The sequence below is a fragment of the Colias eurytheme genome, chromosome 6, assembly GCF_061535395.1.
Source record: "Colias eurytheme isolate Ceu_HAF_F1 chromosome 6, ilColEury1 Martin Lab GWU primary, whole genome shotgun sequence".
NCBI lineage: Eukaryota > Metazoa > Arthropoda > Insecta > Lepidoptera > Pieridae > Colias > Colias eurytheme.
Genome location: NC_142985.1, coordinates 4,216,793 through 4,239,487, shown reverse-complemented (window position 1 = coordinate 4,239,487; position 22,695 = coordinate 4,216,793). Strand labels below are relative to the sequence as shown.

Here is a 22,695-nt window from a genome sequence, read left to right as displayed (position 1 = left end):
GTAAGTGATCATGAGAGACAAGTAAATGCGCAAGGCAATTTATACGTTTGGGAAACACGATTCTAAGGAATTATTTAATAAAAGTTTATAAAATTGCAGTTCCAGAGACTCTTGTTTCTTGCTATCAATAACAGTAGCCACATCTGTTTTCAGCAGTTCAGCGAACCAAAATATCTTCTGTTGTTAGCTGTCGAAATATACCAAAAACACCAGTAATTTCATGATATGCTTCCATACGTTTAGTTAAAGCAGACAGTACGTTATCAATAATGACATTTAAAAACGTTGTCCAGGTGATGAATTGATATTTTTTTACGGTCAGACAGGTATTAGACCGCGGGGCCCCCCGAGTCGCGGGGCCCGTAGTATTTGCTACTCTTGCTACGTGGCTAATCCGGCACTGGTTGCACTTTCAACAAAATCTATTTAGTCCTGCGAGGCATATATGAGTGACTTTTTAACTGTTTCATAGTTTTTGAACTCAATAAAATTGTGCACTTCCTCTTGTGTATTAGAAACAAATATCTTTTTGCATTCATGACAATTGTTCTTACAATTTTTAACAATAAAGCCACAGACATATGCACAAGCTTGCATTTCGCCATTGGCTTCTTCCATATTTCCCTCAATGGAAAAATATACATCTTGATCATATTTTAATAAATTAAAAAATATGTTTAAGTTTGAGTTTGTAGCTGATATGTCTGTGGCTGGTTTCGCAAATCCTTGAAGTTGCCTAATATTGCTTCATTTTCGTCAATTTCACAATTTCCACTTTCCATATTTCCCGTATTACTGAGTACAGCAGTTTTTAATCCCGCAACAAATTGGCTTGCTGTGGGATTATTATATTTTGATTCATAGTTTGCTCTTATGCAACCAAATAAATTTTCTAGTGGATCCTGCTGTCTTCGTCTTGTTGAGAGGCTTTTAACAGATTTATGTTTAGTTGACATACACTGGTCATCAAAAAAATCGACCCACCTGCATTTTTACGGAAAATTACGGTTTTCTCACAAACTAAAGAAAAAAATTGTTTGGAAACTGAACCGATTAATTAAACATGCATATTTACACGAATATAAACACATAAAATCATTAACATAATAAAAAAAATGTCAATTTCGAATAAAGTTCAAAATCCTCAATTTTCAGCTTTTTCTTTATTTAATTTCAAATGCAGTTTATTTTGTAATCATGAAACTTATGATCACGTTTCCTTCGAATTTATACTCAGTACTTTCTCTTCTTTCTGGAATGATAGCCTGCGTTCACCATTTTAAAGAAATAATCAAGATTTTGATGGTCTCTTGAGGAATTCGTTATCATTCTTCCCTCATGGCGGTTTTCAGGTCTCCTATTGTTGTAGGGGCTGAATTACGAGCTCTAAGCTTTATTTTTTAATTGTCGCACATGTGCTCTGTAGGTTTCAAATCGAGACATTTTGCTAACCAGAGTGTAACTCTAATGCGGACCTCTTCTAAATACTGGATCACGATTCGCTCTACGTGTTTCCGAGCATTATCATGCATAGACTCAAAGTTTTTGCAGATACAGCCGGCATATTACACCATATGATAGTCCAAAACCTCGGTAATGTATTGAACAGCATTTAATGAGCATCTTTTTATCGTCAAGCTCCGTGCGTCTTGTCAAAGAAATGCCACTCTAGAACTTTACAGAGCCTCCATCTTAATCGACCGTTTCTCCTACCTAGCACTGAACAAATCGTTCATCTGGTCATCGCATGACATAAAGACGTCTATCAGCACCATATAAAGTCATTTGCATCTTGTCACTCAAAAGTACTGACTCCCATTGGCCTATAGTCCAGTTTACGTGATTTCGAGTCAATTGAAGTCTGGTTTGTCGATGAGCTGTGGCTGATTGTGGCCATGTTTCTGGCTTGTGTAGTCTTAGGTTCTACTCCTTAAGTCTTCTTCTAACAGTTCTGTCATTTATACCCACCTCCTTATCTTCACGCAGGCGTCACTAGAGATCTACACCAGACAGATGTCGATTTTGTAGAGTTGATTTCATTATCTAGGGGTCGTCCCTTTGAGGTGCCGCCCTATTTCTTGCAGATCAATATTTTCATCGATACTGCCCAGTCTCTAGAAACCTTTGGTAAACTCATCGAACTGCAAAACAGCTCAGATTTTAGTTTTTAGCCACAGCAAGTTGACATAACCCCTGTTTTAGTAGAGCCACAGTTTGGGCCCCCTCAGCTACAGTAGTATCCATTATTTTGAGACAAAATTTATCAAAACTACAGCATCAATTATTAAACTTAACGTTATGAATAAGAGATCCCGAAAAAAGTCATTTTAGAACTGGGAACACGGGCATAATTTGTCCCGCCGTAAACCGTCAAAATAACACTGTACAGTATTTCTGTATAAAAATTTGTTAAGAATCATTTAGTGCCGTAAAATTTACGACAAACATAATGATTAGCATGTTATCAGACCCTTACAACAAAATACAACAATATAAGACGACTTATTTGTGAAATAATCGATAAATAGCAAACATAGTGTAGGTGGGTCGATTTTTTTGATGACCAGTGTATAATGTCAAACTAACTTTTGGCACTTCGCGCTTTTCAGCCCAATTGAAACCATAAATGATAGAAAACTGTTATAAAGATGTTATTTACTATTCGCTGGGTGCGAAGTATTTTAATGTATCGCAGCGCTCATGGTGGTCAAAAGTAGAAATAATATAAGCTCTGTCATCAGATGTATCTGTCAATTGCAAATTGATTCTACATAAATACATTTTAATATCATTATTTAATCGCATTAGTCCGCTAATAAAAATGAGTCACAGTAGTTGTTGTGTTGTAAACTGCAAGAATACTGGCAGAAATAGTAAATGCAAGTTACAGTTTGTGGTTGGAATTTGATATCGTGAGTAACACTCACAAACCCGGTCTCCAAAACAATACTCATTTCGATCTGAAAATGATATTTAATTTATTACTAGCGATACAGGAACATTTAAATGTATTTACTGTTATATAATGAAACCATTACAGTAGCTTTTTCTTATTGTTTTACTGTAAAACTACAACTATAAATGAAGTAAAGCAACCCTGACACAATCAAAATTAAACACACTTTTTGGACTTACCTCATTTGATTTAAATGACCAAAATAATTTCAGCACCTTTTTTCCACCCAAATCGTGGTATCACAACAATTTATTAGTCGAAAATATTTGTTATTTTTTCATTTCGATATTTTATCACCAACTAGCGGTCCGCCCCGGCTTCGCCCGTGGTACATATTTTCGTTTTCTCTACATAAAAACCATCCTCGTACTTCAAGGAATATAATAAAAAAAGAATTATCGAAATCGGTTCAGCCGTTCTCGAGTTATGCGCTTACCAACACATTTTGCGATTCATTTTTATATATAAGAAGAAGAAGAAGAAGAAGAAGATATACGGCCTAAACGTCAATGTGACAGAGCCCACAAAGTTGTGGAAGCTAGTTGGCGCTGTAATCGTGCACAGTTCCAATACTTTTTACATTTCTATGGCAAACTTGACAACGGTTGGCAAAGTTACAAGGGTTTCACGGTATATGGAACTGTTTTTAAAATTTTGCAGACTTTTTGACGCATGCATAGTTGATATAAGGCATATACAGGGTGATTTTTTTAGCATTCCATTATTGCGTAGTATATAAATTTGATAAGAAAACTTAAACATTGCAAAAAACATCCTATACAATTTCTAATGAATTAAATAAAATGAAGTAATTCAATTTTGATAATTAGCTAAATTAGTGTAAGCGTTGAAATGGCTTTTTTTAGAAGTTTTCCAACAATAAAGGACAAAATTTGAAATATTGCATAAAAATATAAAGTAGAAATATTTGATTCTTATTTACGCGTGTACGGAAATAGCATCACTGAAACAAAGAAAGTTTATTTTCGTTCTATGCTTGGAAGTTTTACATCACATAAGTACGAATATTTATTACATCTTTCTTAATAAATTGAAATACAAGAGGCTCTATTTGTTTATTTTCAAAGCAATTAATTATTAATCATTATATTGTAAAAAGTGAATTTGGAATATATTCCTAATTTATGATATTATTTATAGTAATTATACCTAAAACAGATGCACAAATTAGTTTTTTTTAAGTGAAACCTCTTAAGGCGCGTTGAGAGTAAAATTTAAAGGTCGCGTCATGGCAATACCGTCACGTGATGGAGTAAGGCAACGATTTTGGTATCTTTCAATCTTGCCAAAGAAGTTTCACTTCTGACACGGTGCTTGGCACACGCTCTTTTTATTTATTTTTGTTAATTATTTTTTGTTTGTAATATTTATGACCAAGCCTGAGAGGATTAATATGCTAAGATGTTATTATGATTATTTATCATATTATACGTAATGAGGCTTTTATCAGGAAATGTATTCTGTTAAAATAGTACTAAATGTACATTTATTGAAAATATATAATTATTTATTTAAGTACCGTAAAACGGGGTAAATAGAAACAATCTAGACTTTCAAACCGACTTTAAAAATATACATTGTAAGTTTCGGGTAATAAAGCTGCTTTCATTGTGGGAGTCCTTTGCTATTTTACAAGCTAATTACAATTTTAATGCCAAATTATTATCTACTTAGGAGAAAAAGACAAAAACCTGGTCAATTTCTATTTTCCCGGAATACGGGGTCAATAGATACGACATATGGGGTTAATAGAGAAAAATGATAGGGTTGTCAAAATATTTTATATAGTGGTAGTGACGTCACAGAGATAATGAAATAAAAGAGTGTACATAATATATTAGAAAACCTTTTTATTAATATTAAAAATAAAATAATCCGAACCAATAACAATGCATATTAAAAAATCTGTTCAAAAATAATGGTACCTACTTAACCTTAGAATTGAGATCACCAAAAAAAATAAGCTTAATTAATAATTATTCGTAATAAAATTATATTACCTACTCATTACTCAATCTGAATTCTGAAACATAATAATCTTCTGACAATAATGAACAAAACAGAATAATCAGTTCAAAAATAATTTTAGCCTTAGAAATAAGACTACAAAACAATTAAGCTTAATTAATAATTATTAAGCGTATGTAAACTATATTACAACACAGTCTGAAACATAATAATCTTCTGACAATAATCAACAATAATTTGGAAAATCCAAAAGTGCACGCCTCATAATTTTTTTTTAATAAATATTTATTAATTATTATTTTTGTTTATTTAATAACAATTAAACCACATCGAATCAGACCCTGAAAAATGAAAGGGTTCTATTCCTGAGCATACTCAAGTGTAAGAGAAAAAAAAAGACTCGATTAGTAAAGTATTTCGGTCGCTATCGTGTTAACAAGAAAAAGGATCCGCACATACAGACACACGGACGTCCAAGACAGAACTTTTTTAAACTGTTTTTTAACTAGTTTAAATAACAAAAATGACATCAAAAATATCATGAACGTTAAAAATAGTGTTTTTTCTTAATATGTGTGTGTATGTATTATCTTACAAGTGCAATGTATGATACATAAAGACATTTTAAGTTTGAAAAATCAGATGTTTTGCGCGAAGTGACAGTAGTACCCACCTCAACGCTTCGCTTATGAGGCGTGCAAAACAGAATAATCAGTTCAAAAATAATTTTAGCCTAAGAAATGACTACAAAACAATTATGCTTAATTAATAACTATTAAGCGTATGTAAACTATATTACAAAACAGTCTGAAACATAATAATCTTCTGACAATAATCAACAAAACAGTGCAATAATCAGTTATGTATCTACACAAAGTGAGTATTTATTAAAAATTTTAGGATGTCAACATAAATAATTCTGGAATGTTATACTTAAATGGCTCTTATCACAAACTCCCTTTTTTTAATACGAATATTTTTTTAAACAGTATCAGACATTAATTCGGATAATATTTCCTCGTCATTTCTGTAATAATTTCGATGTTTTTGTTGTTTTCTTTTCATTTTACTATCATATAATATTTTTGCAAATTGTTTAGGATCTGTTACTGAAATATCAGATAAAATTTCAATTTTTTTATTGCTTTTTATTTCATTACTTGAAATCATGGCATCAGAACTGACATTTAAATTGTCAATCGTTTCAAAATGATCAATAATAACATCATCACCAAAAATAATTGGTACCTTTTCTATATCTAAGTAATCATTAGCCTCACATGTACTCAAAGACTGTGGTAATAAGGCTGTTTCAGAGGGTAAATGAATTTCATGATCGTAAGCGGCGAGAGATTTCGTTTCATCTATTACATTTGTATGTGTTTTTTTTTTATTTCTTTCCAATTCCCTTTCCTTTTTCTTTACTTTCTTTATTTGTCTTCTTATTTTTTTTCTCTTGGTTCGATTTCTGTTTCAGCATAACTTTCTTCAAGACTAACGCTCTTTCCAGGTTCTACTTCAATTTTTCTTTTTCTTTTAGGTTCAGTGACATTTATGGTTCCATATCTCATTTCTTTTAGTATTGTTAGAACAGATTCATTGATAGTTTCTGTTTGATGGCTAACTCTGTCATATTCAGGTAATCTTTTCAATACTTGTGTAGGGTCCAGTGGATTTATTCCAGCTTTTTTAAATCCTGATAAAATATTTTCTTTAGCATTGTGTTTTAGGGCGTCTAAAAGCATGGATAGTAGACGTGGAAAACATCCTTTTGGAACCGATGCTTGTTGGCGACCATCGGCTTTTTTCCATTGATACAAAATATTTCGCCAAGCTATTTTCATAGGCCTGAAAAAGGCCACATCCAATGGCTGTGTCATGTGGGTAGAATTAGCTGGCAAGAATACGAAACTTATGTTTTCTTCATGACACAGTTTAATTAGATCTAATGAAAGGTGCGACGATAAATTATCACCGATCAATATTTTTTTTCCGGGTACTCCTTGAAAATAGGGTATGATTATCGATTTAATCCAGTCTTCAAAAATGGTTCCATCAAACCAACCTGACTGTGATCTATTGTAACGAGTCCCTTTTGGCCCCTTAACGGTCCAAGTGTCATACAAATGTTGTGCTTTATAGACAACATAAGGAGGCAGTAATTCTCCCTCAGCTGTGCACGCAATCATTATAGAAACGGCAGACTTCGAGTGGTTCATCACCCGCTCTGGATATTTCACGCCTTTTTTTGTAATTATTTTCTTCCGCCCAGGATCATCGGAAAGATTCGTCTCGTCGTAATTTATAATATTGCACATAGGTACGCCTGATAATGAAATTTCTAATTCTTCAAAGTATTTTTTTATTATTTCAGGGGAAACAGCAGCCCGATTTCGCTTTATATTTTGCGATAATCTCTGAGAAATTGCATCTTTGTGCCTTTTCAGAAAAGAGGAGACAAAATCTGGTCCAGGCATATTATTTTTAAATCTCTTTACATTCACACCTAATTTATCAAGATAGACCTTAACAAGTACTCTTAAATCATACGCCTCCAAAGGATAGCCCCAGTCAGCACATATATTTATATATTTAATAAATTCTTCTTCAGTTTCTTTGGATAAAACAGTTTGACCTCCTTGACTTTTCATATTTCTTGTGCAGTGTCTGTATAAAACAGATCTGTGTATATTATATTTCTTTGAGATAGTATCAAGAGAACAATTACTCGCAGAATATTCATTAACAGCCTGTTGTATTAAGTTGAGGTCATATTTTATATATTTCTTACCCCGAGGGTCTGGTTTGTAGTTGCGTGGCATATTGCTCGCAACTATACCTGCGTACACAAAATTAATTATTAAATATTAAAAAATCAACTTTTTAAAAATGTAGGTACTTAGGTAATAAAGTTAAAACTCAACAACCTGCATAAAGTGCCAACCCTATCAAAAGCGTTTCTAAAAACCCCTTTCGCGTTTCTATTAAACCCTTTCTCGTTCCTATTTACCCCTTTGCCGTTTCTATTCACCTCATATGGCGTTTCTATTCACCCCTCAGTCGTCTCTATTCACCTCTTAATCATAAATATTTATGGGTGCAATTATTTTACTAATTTACCAATAAAAATCAAACTAATCAGTAAAACTTACCTTTTCAATTTATTCTGGATACACTTCACCGTTGAATAAAGTTATTTCACAATCAAAAACACAATTTAAATAATAACTAGAGAGAAGTTAATAAGAGCACAAAAGACATACATACAACCGTTGCACTTTGAACTCACTTATTGACATAAATTGCTAACTTCATACTATTCAAATGTTGTCAGACCAATAAAAAAATGTTGCCATTGTAAAAACTAAAAACACTATTGCGATTTTTGAAGTAGTTCTCAAATATCAGGCTTTTAGACTTTTTCCCAAGAATATTTCTATTCACCCCGTGAATTCTATTCACCCCGTTTTACGGTACCTATTTAGTATTTAGTTATGTTCATTTATAATTCTGAAAGTAGCATTAAAATTCGATGTAATACGTATATTAGCAGCAAAATATTTAACAAATCTCATTGTTTGTTGTGACTTATTGTTAACAGTATTGTATTATAGGTTGTTATTAAATATATGAAATGTACTATAATATATTGAAAGCAAGAAAACGTAGAAAATTATTTCATAGCAATATAAAATAAAAATAGTAATAGCACTGAAGTTTGTTTGAATGTTCACAAAAATAAATACATAAATATGTTGTTTTTTAAATCATGACAAAATAGCGTAACTTTCTTGTTCCTTAAATTACAAATCATAAAGAAATATTTTGTTCCTATACTTTCATTTTACAATCATTTTCGTATAATATATATTTATTCCACTGAAGTTACATAGCGGGTTGCGTTTCTAAAAAACTTCAACGCAGCATCATTTAAAATCCCGTCCTCTGAGAAACGCACGCTAAGACCTTTAAAATGTAATTTTTTTATGCCCGTAAATGTTCCTACATTAAATATTTATTTGACGAAGAAATTCCTCTCTTTTATAAAAGCAAAGCGAAGGTGAAAGTTCCATTTTCTTTTATCATACACCTATATTGCTAATCATGACAAAATCAGTTCTTTGATTTGTCTAAACTAAAAAAATGATTAAAACTTATCTAATAAATAATATTGTTATCTTAAAGGTCAAGTAACATGTATCTGGATTGTTTAATTTTAATTTCGTTTATTGTTGAATTGTTGATAAACTAAATTCTTATCTATCATAGTAGTATTGTATGATCGGTGTTATTTATTTAATTTTCCACATTTTGAAATAAAATATTGTGACCAGTTTTTATAATAATTCAGCAAATGTGTTATTTTTTTCAACCAGTTCACTATGCACAGTGATCTAAAATACTCTATGAAATGCGGAAAAAGGTAAATTATTACAAAATTATTTTTATAAATGGGATGTCTACATTATGTAATCATTATTTTTATGTATAAATATGTTATAATAATGTAAATTATAAAACCACATAAAACACTGACTACTGTACGCTTATGATATTTATTTTAATAAATAAAATTATTTGTTATGATGTGTAACCATTTACATTGTATAAACCATTACCATTGTGTAATATTTACTGAATTATTATATACTAGCAGTCCGCCCCGGCTTCGCCCGTGGTACATATTTACGTTTTCTCTACGTAAGAACCATCCTCGTACTTCAAGGAATATAATAAAAAAAGAATTAACGAAATCGGTTCAGCCGTTCTCGAGTTATGCGCTTACCAACACATTTTGCGATTCATTTTTATATATAAGAAGAAGATATTAAAATGTTTCTTATGTAGTTTAAACAAATATTGTTATTTGTTGTAGATAATGTTTGTGGGAATGCAATAATATTTAAAATTAATAATGTGTACATTAGCGAGGCTCTTATTCAAATTTCATGTATTATATAGAAGATAGTTATATACTTTGTGCGATGTAACATGTCTACATAATACTTAATAATTTATCCCCCTTCTATTTTATATTGTCACAGTTAAGGCGCAGTCACACAATAAGAAATGTTTTTTTTTTAATAAACATGTAGAACTTTATAATAATTTCACGGTTAATTCAATGTAAACATTAATGTTGTTTTTGAAATCATATGAGGCTATTGTGAAGAAAGCTAAATAGCTAATATAAAATCGCGTAGTAGCAATTTTGAAATGAAGAGTTGCTCAAATATTTATAAGTGTTTCTGGTGAAGAAATGTGAATAAATTTTCAATTTACTCCTTGATGTTAAAGTTACAAATTAATTAATAGTTTTCATTGTGTTTGCGTCCTTACTATGACTCTTGTATCTAATCACCTTGGAATTGTCACTGTATGATAGACCTTCGCTGATTTTCCGTTCTGCTATGAATGCTGTACAATATAATTTTGCGATGTTTAGGTGGAATTTTCTTGCCTTTTTCATTTAAAAACACATGTAGCTGTGGCTGTTAAAGTTCCTTAGATAGGTAATGTTATTTGAATTTATATTTAATATTTATTATGTATTTATATTCACATCTAGAATAAAGCCTTGTTTTAGGAATATTGCAACGAATTAAAAAAAAATGGTAGATGTAATTTGTGACGAAATTTCGTCAGTACGATTTGTACTTTTAATTTTAAAGTGTCTACGGATACTAGCCAAATGAATCGAGCTAAAAATTATAATTCATTAGTATTTATTTAGATATATCTGAAATTGTTGAATCAGGACAAGAATAATATTCTAACATGACATTTTGACCATTTGTAATGAATGATTTTGAATGTGCTTGCAATATGAAGACTAGTTTTTTTTAATAATAAATGTATTAAATGAAATTGTGTTTTATTTTGCAGTACCTACTACCTACATAGGTATACATAATACACCTGCAGTTATAATATGTGACCGTCCGTCCGTATGAGGTAGACAATCAATATTTAATAAGCAACAAGTATATTTAAAAGGAAACATTTGTTTTATTTACATTATATATTAACACATTGTATTAGCATTCACATGCGCAGTGCACAATGTAATATTACAAATAAGTATGTATATCCGCATCTAAAGCGCGTCACACATGATATTTTATATTACAAGATACTGTAATATTTTAAATTACAGTATCTTAAGGTATCCGGTATCAGCGTTCTGACCATCATTTTTCTTTTTGTCATTGCGTACTAAGACCCCTGTAGAACCGCCATCCTGTTACAAATGACCCGAAATCTTGTGTCAGTGTTTCGGTCGCGCTTAAATGTGGTCAAAAATTCAGAGGTGTATTGATATCCTGTTTTTTGGTCATTCTTATTTCCATATAACGTAAACACATTTCCTGGCTATATGACCGACACAAGGTTATAAAATTACAATAAGTTTGTATAATTTTTGTGTAAAAAAAGTTACATTTTCCGCGATCGCAATAAAAAACTAATCGTTCTAACTCCTCCTTAACTCGTTTGTAGGACACGATATTCCAAGATCAAGCCAACTCCACGACAGATAAGGCAATACTGCCGACAGGTACGTAGTTATTAGTATACCACCGGCCATATCATTCTAAAACGATTAGGTATCAATGAGCATGGTAACAAAAATATATTAATCTCGACGCCGACCGGCGTGTGCCCGCTGATGTCAACATAACAAATCTGACATTGCGTCTGCGCAGTTGTGTGACCACAATTTAAAGAGTTGAATAGTTATGTGAACGTTTCTGTAAATAATGGATACGAGTATATTTAGCGTGCTCCTACAGGCGGGCCTTCTCACGAGTGCTATTGTGATTTACTTGATATTCTTTAGAAAATCTACGAGAAAAGGCTGCTATAGACAAGCAGGTAACGCTTGGGTTCTATTTCACATCTTACGATCTTCTCATTTGAATATGTAAATATTTAACTCTTTCGGTCACTAGATAATTCATAAACGCAATAATTTATTCAAAATTGGTTCATATTTTAATTTACAATATAAAATTTTTTGAAAGTAATATTGTTATAAAAAGTCGTGTTCCTATACTAAATTGAACACCTCGTTGGTTCAGTGGTTAACGCGTCAGCGCGAAAGCGAGGAATCCAGGAGCTTTTGGGTCCTGGGTTCGATTCCCGGTGGGGGAATACAAAGAAAAATCTTTGGTCTGTCAGGATTTGATATGATGCATAGTGCTTTAGCCTCATACAGGCCTTAACCACTATACCCGACTTCACTTTATGTTTTTACACGACGTATACCTAGTTAGGTATTAGTACCTAGTTAGTACACGGTCTACAGTCTACTCCTACATTCACGTAATTTTAAAGAGATTAAAATTTATTTAATGCATCATACAAAAAACTGACAAAAAAGTGTGCCTATTTGCCACACAATTTAGGAACAAATAGTTACGCCTATTACATCGTATCGTAATTATGGGTCATGGAATTGAGTTCATAATTGAACTTTGAAGAGAACAATAGTAAATTCCTTAGTGTATTTTATTTACTATTATCTAGAATCTTCACATGTACATTTGCGACTTACCTATTTATTACAAACCCCTAGTATAATATATGTTGTATATTATATAGAATTGATTTGATAGCTTTCCAAACAATTATTTTCATTGTTTTATTGGATGAACGCGTTAATTTCAGGAACTACTGTTTGATTTTCAGAAATTATTTTTGTGTTGGATAGTCTATTTATTGAGAAAGATTATAATGTCTTAAATAAATCTAGGTTACATTAATTAATGCAATAAAAAAACGAAGTCGAATAAATTTTATTGAAATGGACGCTGCTACTGTCTGGATGACTGGATCTGGAACATTCAAAAAATAATAAGTATGCCTAATATACTCAATCTTAATTGATGATTGCGTTTTAAAAAAATAGCAACTACTTATGTAGATACCTCTTTGAGTTCAAATCTATTACCTACCTAGGTATAGCTTATATCCTTAAAACTATAGAAATACCTAGAACCTATAGTTTTTTTATTAAATGTTTTTTATAACAATTCTTAAGTATTAGCTGTACTGATAACCTTTGTGTAAAGGTACACATTTTATGATAAATTCATCGAGCACATAGAACTAATTACTAGTATAATTTGTATACGTAGTATATTATTATTAGTCTGTGGCCTGTGCTAGTATATAACTATTGTAATGTATGATTAGGTCCCTACACGTAAATGTATATTAATTAGGTTAGTACCTTGAATCAGAATTCGGATCGTATCAGGAGTCATTCGCATATCAAAATAGGGGACTTGTATATTTTTACAGGTTGGAATTATGCACTTAAACTATTTGTAGCACGTCTAGCGGTCAGACGTTGGAAATCAACATTACCCAACAGACCATTGTTGGATTCACCCCAATCAGACCAGACAGAGGGATTCGATGCTTTCAATATAAAGGCTTCAGCGCCAGATGGCTCAGCAATATTGTTGGCAATTCGTAAGCTGTGTGGCCCCAAACCACTTGCTGAAGTACAATTTTTTGTGAAATTATCGGACGGAACATGTTATCGATTGCCAGGTGAGTTTCGTCAGATAAACTGTATGTTTATTAAACAGCAATGAGCAAAGTTGTATTTATGAGTCACATAAGCTACAAAGTTTAGATAAGATTTTATATCTTGTGCAAATTATCTTCACATTATCTCTGTTGCACAAAGAAGAAAGATGCAATAAAAAATAGCGGTATGAGATATTCCGCTTTCCCCTTGCGAAAATTATGATGCAATAATTAGGGTATGATAAAACGATTAAAACATTGATAATATTATGGCTTGTGCCAGTTTAATCCCTTGTAATCAAACAATTTTCAGTACCTATAGCAATCGGTTGATAGATTATTATCTGATAGTTAAATATGCATGTAAGTAAAATTTAATGAGTCCAATAATTTATTGTGCGTAAATATTGATTTTATATATTAGCATAGAATTATTCGTCCATGATATTAGTATACAAATATATTCGATTCGTCATAATAATAATGATAAATGAAATAAATTCCCTAAGTTTATACACTATTTATTCTATTATATTCCAGAATCATCGGAAACAATAACGTGCGCTTGGGAAAATGTTTCCAACGGCTGGAGTGCGGGTGGACTTTCGATTCAAGTTCTCGAACCTCAAAATCGTTTCAGGATATTGTTCAACGGTGTATTGAGAAGAACGAGCGATCGAGCTGTTAGACATGTGAAACTGAATTTAATGTACGTGTTTTTGTATGAATAATAAACATCAATACATTTAAAGGACTTAAAAATTTGCTAGTTGGCGACTTGTGCTTAGTCGAAATTTTTTTTTTAATGCTAACATAAAATATTAATTCGTGTTTAAAACACGTACTTTTTATGAATTTGCTTAGGACCTAAGTTTAATATTCAGCAAAATTGTTTCAGTCGCAATTAAAGATGCACCAAAATCCAAACTAATATTATAAATGCGAAAGTAACTCTGTCTGTCTGTGTGTTACTCAATCACGCCTTAAATACTGAACCAATTTGCATGAAATTTGGTATAGAGATATTTCGATATCCGAGAAAGGACATAGGCTACTTTTTATCCCGGGAAATAGGATAGGTTTTATCCCGGAAATCCCATGGGAACGGGAACTATGCGGGTTTTTCTTTGACTGCGCGGGCGAAGCTGCGGGTGGAAAGCTAGTACAAAATATGTAGGTATGTCATAATTTCCCTAAGGCAATTCCACACGTCCTTCATTACGTTGGTTTTTTCAATTTGATATTAAAAATGATGCATGTATCAAATTCTAGTTGGGCTTCAGCCACTCGAGCTGTGAAACATCCTGAAGACTGGAGCAATGAGCTAGCGGCTGAATTTATAGCAACAGAGCCTTTCGGCGATGGCACTTGGACGGAAGCTCTGTGAGATTTGCTTTTTATGTGATTATAATTTATTGTGAATATTTTTGCAACAACTACATGTTTCTAAACTGTTCGTTTCCAAAGAAATCATCTTTCGAAATTTTAGAATTATTGTTTATCATAAGATCCTAAATGGCTGAATATGATTAATGTAATTTATATTTTTATATGTAGTTATTTAGTAACAAAGTTCGTTACATTACCATTTGAAATTGATTTAAAACATAAAGGCTTATTGCAGAGATAAATGTATAAAAAATGGTGGTGGAAGTTGGTCACAATTTGGCGCTGCCCAAGGAAGGTTTATATCCCACGATGAAGATGGAAGAATTGAACAAAACGAATACCTTAGAGTCAGAGGTGTAAAAGAGAGAAGTTGGGCGCTATCTTACAATGGATTTAAACGATCTATGACGTTAGCTATCGCTACAGCAGATGGTACAGCGGTGCACCTTCAAGGCATATTATACCTAAATAATTCTACGCAGTAAGTTTCAGTTTTCGCTCAAGCTCTGTAAATAGGTCACATTATGTTAACCATAACCATATTGTTTTAGATGCATTTCTGGTAGCGTAAGATTACCTGATTATAGCGTCCACAGTATAACATCTACTGATTTGGAGTTGTCGGAATTCTGTGAAAATACAGACGAGATGCCGAAAACCCAAGTTCTAATCGTAAATGGTAAATAGAATAATACATTGGTTTTAAAAGATTTGTTTCTCAGAAATGCTGTAACAATTAACAATAATACCTATTGGACATGATTTCAGCAAATAGTCGTTCTTTGAAGATAGTTTTGAGGTTTTCTAAATATGGGGGAAGTACATTAAATGGAATGAACCAAGAATTCGGAAACACATATCGATTTGTAGCTGCTGAAATAAATGGAGAACATGGCAGTGGAATTTTACAGTTGGGCTCTAAAAGAAAAGGTATATTACGAAGAGTCAGAATTATAACTTGGAATATTGAAATAAAACTTTATTCATACTATTTTTAAGAAATGTTATTTAAATTATACAGACTGTAAATTATTTTTTACTAAGAATAGGCTGGTCTGTACTATGTTCTTATGAGTTACGTTAAACTTACAGATGAACTTGCGGCTCCTTTGATTTTCAAAGAGAGTCGTAAATTGAAATGGTTAGATAAAATCAAAATTAAGACGCCGGTTGGTTACTGCGTTCAATTTGAAGATCCGGCCGCTGCATGTGTTGAATACGTCGGTGGAAAGGGAGCATCTCTTGCACTTCTATCGTCTGTTCAAAAGGATGAGGTAGGTATTTTAAAATCGGTCTACGTGAGTCGCGACAAATGGTAATGGTTCCATATAAATAAGGTACAGGCAAATAAAATGCATCATCTCTAATGATTTCAACATGGTGACGGGCAGACAGACAGACAGACAATCAGTAAACTCTTAGTAATAGGGTCCCCTTTGGGAACAGAAAACTAAACAAGATTAATATTTACGCAAGTTATGCATATGAAGTATATTTGAAATCGTTTCATTTCAGGGTTATTGCGTACCTCCAGGGTTCTGTCTTACTATTAAAGCTCTCGAACAATTTCTTCAACTTAATCCAAAAATTAAAGAAGCTATAAATCAAATTGAAGCAGCTGGGGCTGAATATGATGAAGCTGTGTTTAAAAATACATGCAATAGGTATGGTGAAAGAGTACAATTTCATTATTGTACTAGTAGAAAAAAACTTATAATCCTACATCATAAAATAAATAAATTATAAAACTATAAATAATGTTTTAGTGCTGTAGATCTCTTCTTATCGGCAGAAATAACAGGCGAATTGAAAGACGCTATTCTTTCGAATTTAACAGTCCTGCGAAAAAAGGCTATAGATCAAAAGCTTAGATCAGAGCTTCGTTTTGCTGTAAGATCTTCAGGTAAGTAACACATTGGTTTTTAAGTCATACCTGCACATCCAGAAATCATAAAAATGTAGTCAAAAGTCTCATTCCTCTATGCCTTGCCCAGTATAGCACAATTATTTCACTTGTTTTTATTATTGACATCTGTAACACATTTATCCAACTCTCCTCTAAAATCTTTACTTTTCACAGCTGTTGGAGAAGATAGTGAATCGTTATCAGCTGCTGGACAGAATGAAACAGTTTTGGGTGTTACTAGCGATGACGATATTCTGCGTTCTATTTTAAAATGTTGGGCTTCAATGTTCGCTTTTACTAGTGCCTATTACCGGAGGTGAGAAGATAAAAAAATGGGTATACCTTTAAACTTAAATCTCAGGATCAATGTAGGTAACATTAAGCAACAAAATGATCCTATGATACCATACAGCTAGTCGTCAATATTCTATAATTTTTTTTTTAATATTAAGGCTCATTAGCAGCTGTATATCGATTGTTTTACATAAAAAATACACAAAAAATATAGGACATGATGGACAAAAAATGAGCACTGCATGCTATAATAATTGATATTTTTAGACAAAATGGTCAACCATGTTACTGTGGCGGCGCTGTTGTAGTACAGGCACTGGTAGAGGCCCGAGTTGCAGGTGTTATGTTCACACGACATCCTGACGCTGGAGATCCAACTCGAATACTTATAACTGCCAATTATGGGCTTGGAGAGGTTTGAACTATTATCCAATTTCAATTTCTTTGCGATATTTCTATGACTAAATCATAAAACGATTTTAATTAACACAAATTGTCTGCGAATTACCTGTTTTTCCTATTTTTGATTTCAACTGCACTAATCTATAAATGGTACATTTTAGACTGTTGTATCAGGATCAGTTGAACCAGATACAGTGATAGTAAAGCGAGGTGTTGATGACAAACTTTTAATTGCGAAAATACAAGTTGGTACAAAAACACAAAAAATAGTGTCCAGTGTTAGCGGTCTTGAAACTGAACAAGTTCTTGAGAATGAACGAAACGTGTCATGTTTATCAGAAACAGAAATGTTAAAATTGGCTGAAATAGGGATTGCGCAAGACGGTTTATGGGGTGCTGGCAGGGACATTGAATGGGCTATCAATAAGGTAAGAATTTGTATAAGACAAACCTCAAAAAAGCATTTCTGTATGAGATAAATATTATTTATCTTAATTATTTTTCAGGATGGTGAAGTATATTTGTTGCAAGCTCGACCTATAACATCATTAGAGAGATGGACAGAGGAGGAATTACTTCATGAATTAGATTTCCCTATTATGTCGGACGATGAATTAATTACTTTTGCTAATACTGGAGAGGTAAGTGCTTATAGGTTGACAGCGTCTTTAACGGTGTATATTTTGTTACATACCTTTTTCGATTACCAAGCGTCGCTAAGTTTTTTTAAATGTTTATTTCTGTAATTAGCTCTATTTTCTTATTAATTAGAATTTTACAGGTACTACCAAAGCCGCTAACAGCATTGACGTATGATATGGTGATTGTTCCTCTAGAGCGTGGAGTGACAAGTCTTATTCCGAATAATGGTGATGGCTATGATAAAAGTGTCGTGGTAACACACAATCGAACATCAATTGCACTTTATAACGTAAGAATAAATCAAATTAAATACATAAGATACTCCATTTTGAATAAACGGTAAATTATTTAATTTAACGCGGGGTAGTAATTGATTAAACTTCTAATTAACTATATTTTTTAGTCAGTTTATCGTAGAGTTCCCAAAGAGATGGACGTAAATTTGCGAATGATAGAAATATCAATTCATGGACACAAAGTAGCGGATGATCATATTTTAAGTACCGCTTTACATAGACGGCAACCGAAATCGACGGACAAGCTAGTCTCAATTATAAGTATGGTGAAGGTAAGTTCCTAAAGAAAAATAATCAAACCCTTAAAGGAGTTTTTTGATAAACTGACACAGCTAACTCACCTAGCTTTTTTTAAAATTACAGAACCTTATCATCGCTAAGAAATCAATGAATGATACACTCAAAAGTGTTCCAAGCATGGACATTTCCACATTCGACGATGTGACCATGATGTTCAACAGTATAGTTGAAAGGGAGCAAGACATGTTTCGATATTCTCTCAATCACAGTATTACTTCTGTAGCGAGTTCGTTCACTCAGTTCATTGCTATGTCTGTTTTATTAGAAGGAAAATCAGGTAAATTAAGGCTTTATAATTTTTTAATAACTCAGTAAATAAAATAACAATAGTAAAGATAAGATTTTACACATCATTCTATTAAACATTATGCAGCAACGATTTATTCCATTTACAGATTTTTCACCCGAACAATGCAACGAAATAAGTACGTTATTAAGTTCTGGTGATGTCTTATCAGCTGAAGTGCCCCAGGGTCTAGCAAAATTATCGCAAATGCTGAAAGACTCGGGCAGGAATGAAGAATTCCGAAAGCAAGACCCAAATACAGCTATGCAATGGCTTAAATCCAACATTCCGAATGTTTATGATCATGTTACAACATTTCTTGAACAGCACGGTCATAGAGCTATAATGGAAGTAAGTTTTCTTCAAAACTAAAAAATCTTTAACCTTATTTGATAATGTCTATTGAAGTTCGAGACCTGTATTTCTCGTGCGAGTTTTGGTAAATATTTTGGCAATAAATCATGTCTTGCTTATTGCTTTATTAGGGTAAATTAATTAAGCTGCCGTAATCTAAATCTTTCTTTCATTGCCACATTCCAGTTTGACCTGTCAACAAAGCCTTGGGCTCTTGCACCAGAAGATTTGATGAAAGTACTTATGCAAGTTGTTCCAAATCAGGAATCCAAAGAAACTCAAACAAAGGAGGATATCATTGCGTCATTAAAAACTCCTCAAAAACCAAATACCAGGTAGACTTCGAGTCTGATATTGTTTTGCAACAAAAAAAATATTTCAATAAATATATAATGATTTTATTCAATTTTTAGGAAGGCCCTAAACTGGATTTTGCCTTTCTGTCAACGCACAGTTCGATACAGAGAAGCAACGAAGGCACATTTAATATTAGCTGTTCATAAGCTTCGATTAGCGGCTATCCATTTGGGGAAACTGATGGTACAAAATTGGTATCTACCTCACTACGAACTCGTATTTTATTTTAGAGTTCTCGAACTGAAGAACTATATAGAAACAAGAGATCCAGCTTTACTGAAAAAGTAAGTGCACCATTTACAATAAATAAACTGTATTACAAGAATAAGATGAAATTAAAAGTAGAGCATCCAATAAAACATTTATAATTATCGATATTTAATGTTTTTCAGGGCAATGCAAAGAAAACAATATTATTCTAATTGGTCCAAGCTCAAATTCGCCGAATTGAATAAAGGCTGGGTACAACCCTTATCTACAGAGGGTCCTCGGATCTATAGTGATGGTGATAAAAAGTTAAATGGGACTTCCGTTTGCAGTGGAGAAGTAGTAGCTAGAGCTTGTGTTGTGCGAGATTTATCAGAGGTATTTTCTTCATTATTGATGTTCATTTTCTTTCTATGTTTGAGTTGATCTGAGTTATTACCAGTTCTATTTCCAGTCTTAGGAGAACTATAAAGTCGGTTATAACTTATAATGAAAAAGAAATATCCATTGCTGTACATATTAAAAAAAATATGGTTTGCTGCTATTACTATTTTTATTGTGTTACAGATTGACCAGCTGAGACAAGGCGATGTTCTAATAACACACGCTACAGACATCGGCTGGTCGCCATATTTCCCGCTGCTCACTGGTATTGTTACGGAACTTGGAGGACTTATCTCACATGGTGAGTAAAATTTAGTAGTAGCCAATAATTTTTTCACAACTGTCCTAGCATTTAGAACAAAATTTCTTATAGGACTTTATAGGATACAGTCGCGTTCCATTTACATCAAACGAGCGAATGCTCATTTTTAACCCCACTATGTCAAATTCTTTTAGTGTAAACAGGCGTAGAGCATTCTTTCGTTGTTCTTAGTGCGTTCGAAAAGATTCTATGCAATGTTCTAATACTGAACAACACTGCATACGAGTTAACGTTTACATTAAAATATCACCAAAGAATGCTCTTGCTCTAGTTCTAGCTCTATATAGGTTCGTTGGATGTAAATGCACCGTTAATCACAGCCTGTTAGAGCTATTACGCACTGTCGACCAGTCGCCGGCGACTCAGTCGCCGGCGACTGGATTTACTCCTGGTCGACTGACGACTAAGTGCGCAAGCCCCTATTTAAACTATAGTAAGTCACAGTCGCCGGCGACTGAGTCGCCAGCGACTGATCGACAGTGCGTAATAGCTCTTATATGCCAGATGCATTACTTGTACTTATAGTACGACAAAAATTATCGATAATAAGTAAAATTATTATTGCAGGAGCGGTAATAGCCCGTGAATATGGACTACCGTGTATTGTGGGTGTTGGTGAAGCCACAGACGTCTTCAAAACTGGTGATATCGTGCGTTTGTCAGGAAATGAGGGACTGATCGAAAAAGTCAGTATAGAAGCTACGGCTGGCACCTAGCGATTTATCGTTGACTAATATAGGTAAACCAGAATCTGATGGCAATTAGGGAAATCAAAATTTTGAGTGTGCAACCCTAGGGAAAATGGACTGAACGATCTTGATACTGCTTATTTTTTAGTTTGTTCTCAATATCATTAGTCACATTACATAAGTGGACAATACTGTACTTAATAATGAGATATCCACTTAATATTATGTAGGTACATACTTACATGTATAATATACATATTACTTTTACACAAGTAATACATATTATTATTTACACATACCTATATTTGTATGTTCATTATCATTATGCCATGTGAAAATATCGATGTTATATCGATAGAAAACTAGACTGCTTATAATTTTTTATAAAATAAAATAAAAGTAAAATAAAACTATGTTTATTTTCGTAAGTATTAACAGATACACACATTATAAAATTGACTTGGACAGCTTGGACTTGACGAATAGCCGTATTGGAAACTCCTGTAATAAGTTTTCATAAAATTAAATTCCAAATTCCAATCAACAAACAATATTATAGTTACCTACATATAATATTTTTTAATTAAAAGTATCAAAGCGGGTAAGTCCAATTTACCAATAAAATCTTCTAAATTGAAAATTGTGATGTGTTTGACCCTTCTTCATCAAATATTTTTCTATACACATTATAAACAACACCTCTTGCTTGTGATCACAGCGGCTTTTTCGACATTTTCGAAGATTTTTTAGACAAAATCCTAAAAATTATTTATCAACTGCAAAAAAGACAAATAATTTGACAACCAATTTGATAGTTGTCAAATTAGTTGCCACATGAAAATCTTTTATTTCTTAAATCTTAGATTACAAAATAAAAGACAGATGGAGCGTTGCCGAACTAAACCGAATGATTTATCGTCATTTCCATAAAGCTATGTGTGCTGTCATTTCGCCGCTGCACTGTACGAACACGGTGCTTCTGTGTGCGTGTTATGTTACCAGATATTGAAAAATTTCCCAAATTTTTGCCCGACTACGGAAGAAAGAGGGTTATGTTTTTCGAGTGTATGTATGTATATATATGTATAATATTTGTATTGTAATTTTTTATGTATATGTAATATATGAGTATGTGTAATATTTCTTTGACACGCCCTGCAGTATAAACTGTTGGATCGATTTTGAGTTGTGAGGTGTCATTGCAATCATCTGAATTATGAAGGTAGTGGTGGTAGTGACGTAGGCTATATAAATAAGCAGTCATGTTTTAATTTTTATTTTAATACAAATTCGGGTTTATGATATTATTTTATAATATTGCAAAAATTATTTTGTTACATAAAGCACCTACTTATCTACTAAAGTTAAATATGGATAAAATAAT

General features: G+C 32.6%; 1 protein-coding gene across 1 annotated transcript; it reads left to right on the top strand.

Annotated features, from left to right (window-relative positions):
* Nucleotides 1-11,575: 11,575 nt before the first annotated feature.
* LOC149907580 (uncharacterized) lies at nt 11,576-21,354 on the top strand. Its single transcript, XM_090102607.1, has 23 exons — nt 11,576-11,818; nt 13,250-13,504; nt 14,024-14,192; nt 14,756-14,866; nt 15,108-15,353; nt 15,424-15,551; nt 15,641-15,802; nt 15,965-16,146; nt 16,388-16,536; nt 16,639-16,775; nt 16,953-17,094; nt 17,340-17,487; nt 17,636-17,902; nt 17,981-18,115; nt 18,256-18,405; nt 18,520-18,684; nt 18,776-18,989; nt 19,108-19,349; nt 19,539-19,687; nt 19,766-19,993; nt 20,102-20,294; nt 20,484-20,601; nt 21,190-21,354. The coding sequence occupies exons 1-23, from the start codon at nt 11,704-11,706 to the stop codon at nt 21,336-21,338; spliced, it is 3,954 nt and encodes a 1,317-aa protein (XP_089958733.1). The 5' UTR covers nt 11,576-11,703; the 3' UTR covers nt 21,339-21,354.
* Nucleotides 21,355-22,695: the final 1,341 nt, after the last annotated feature.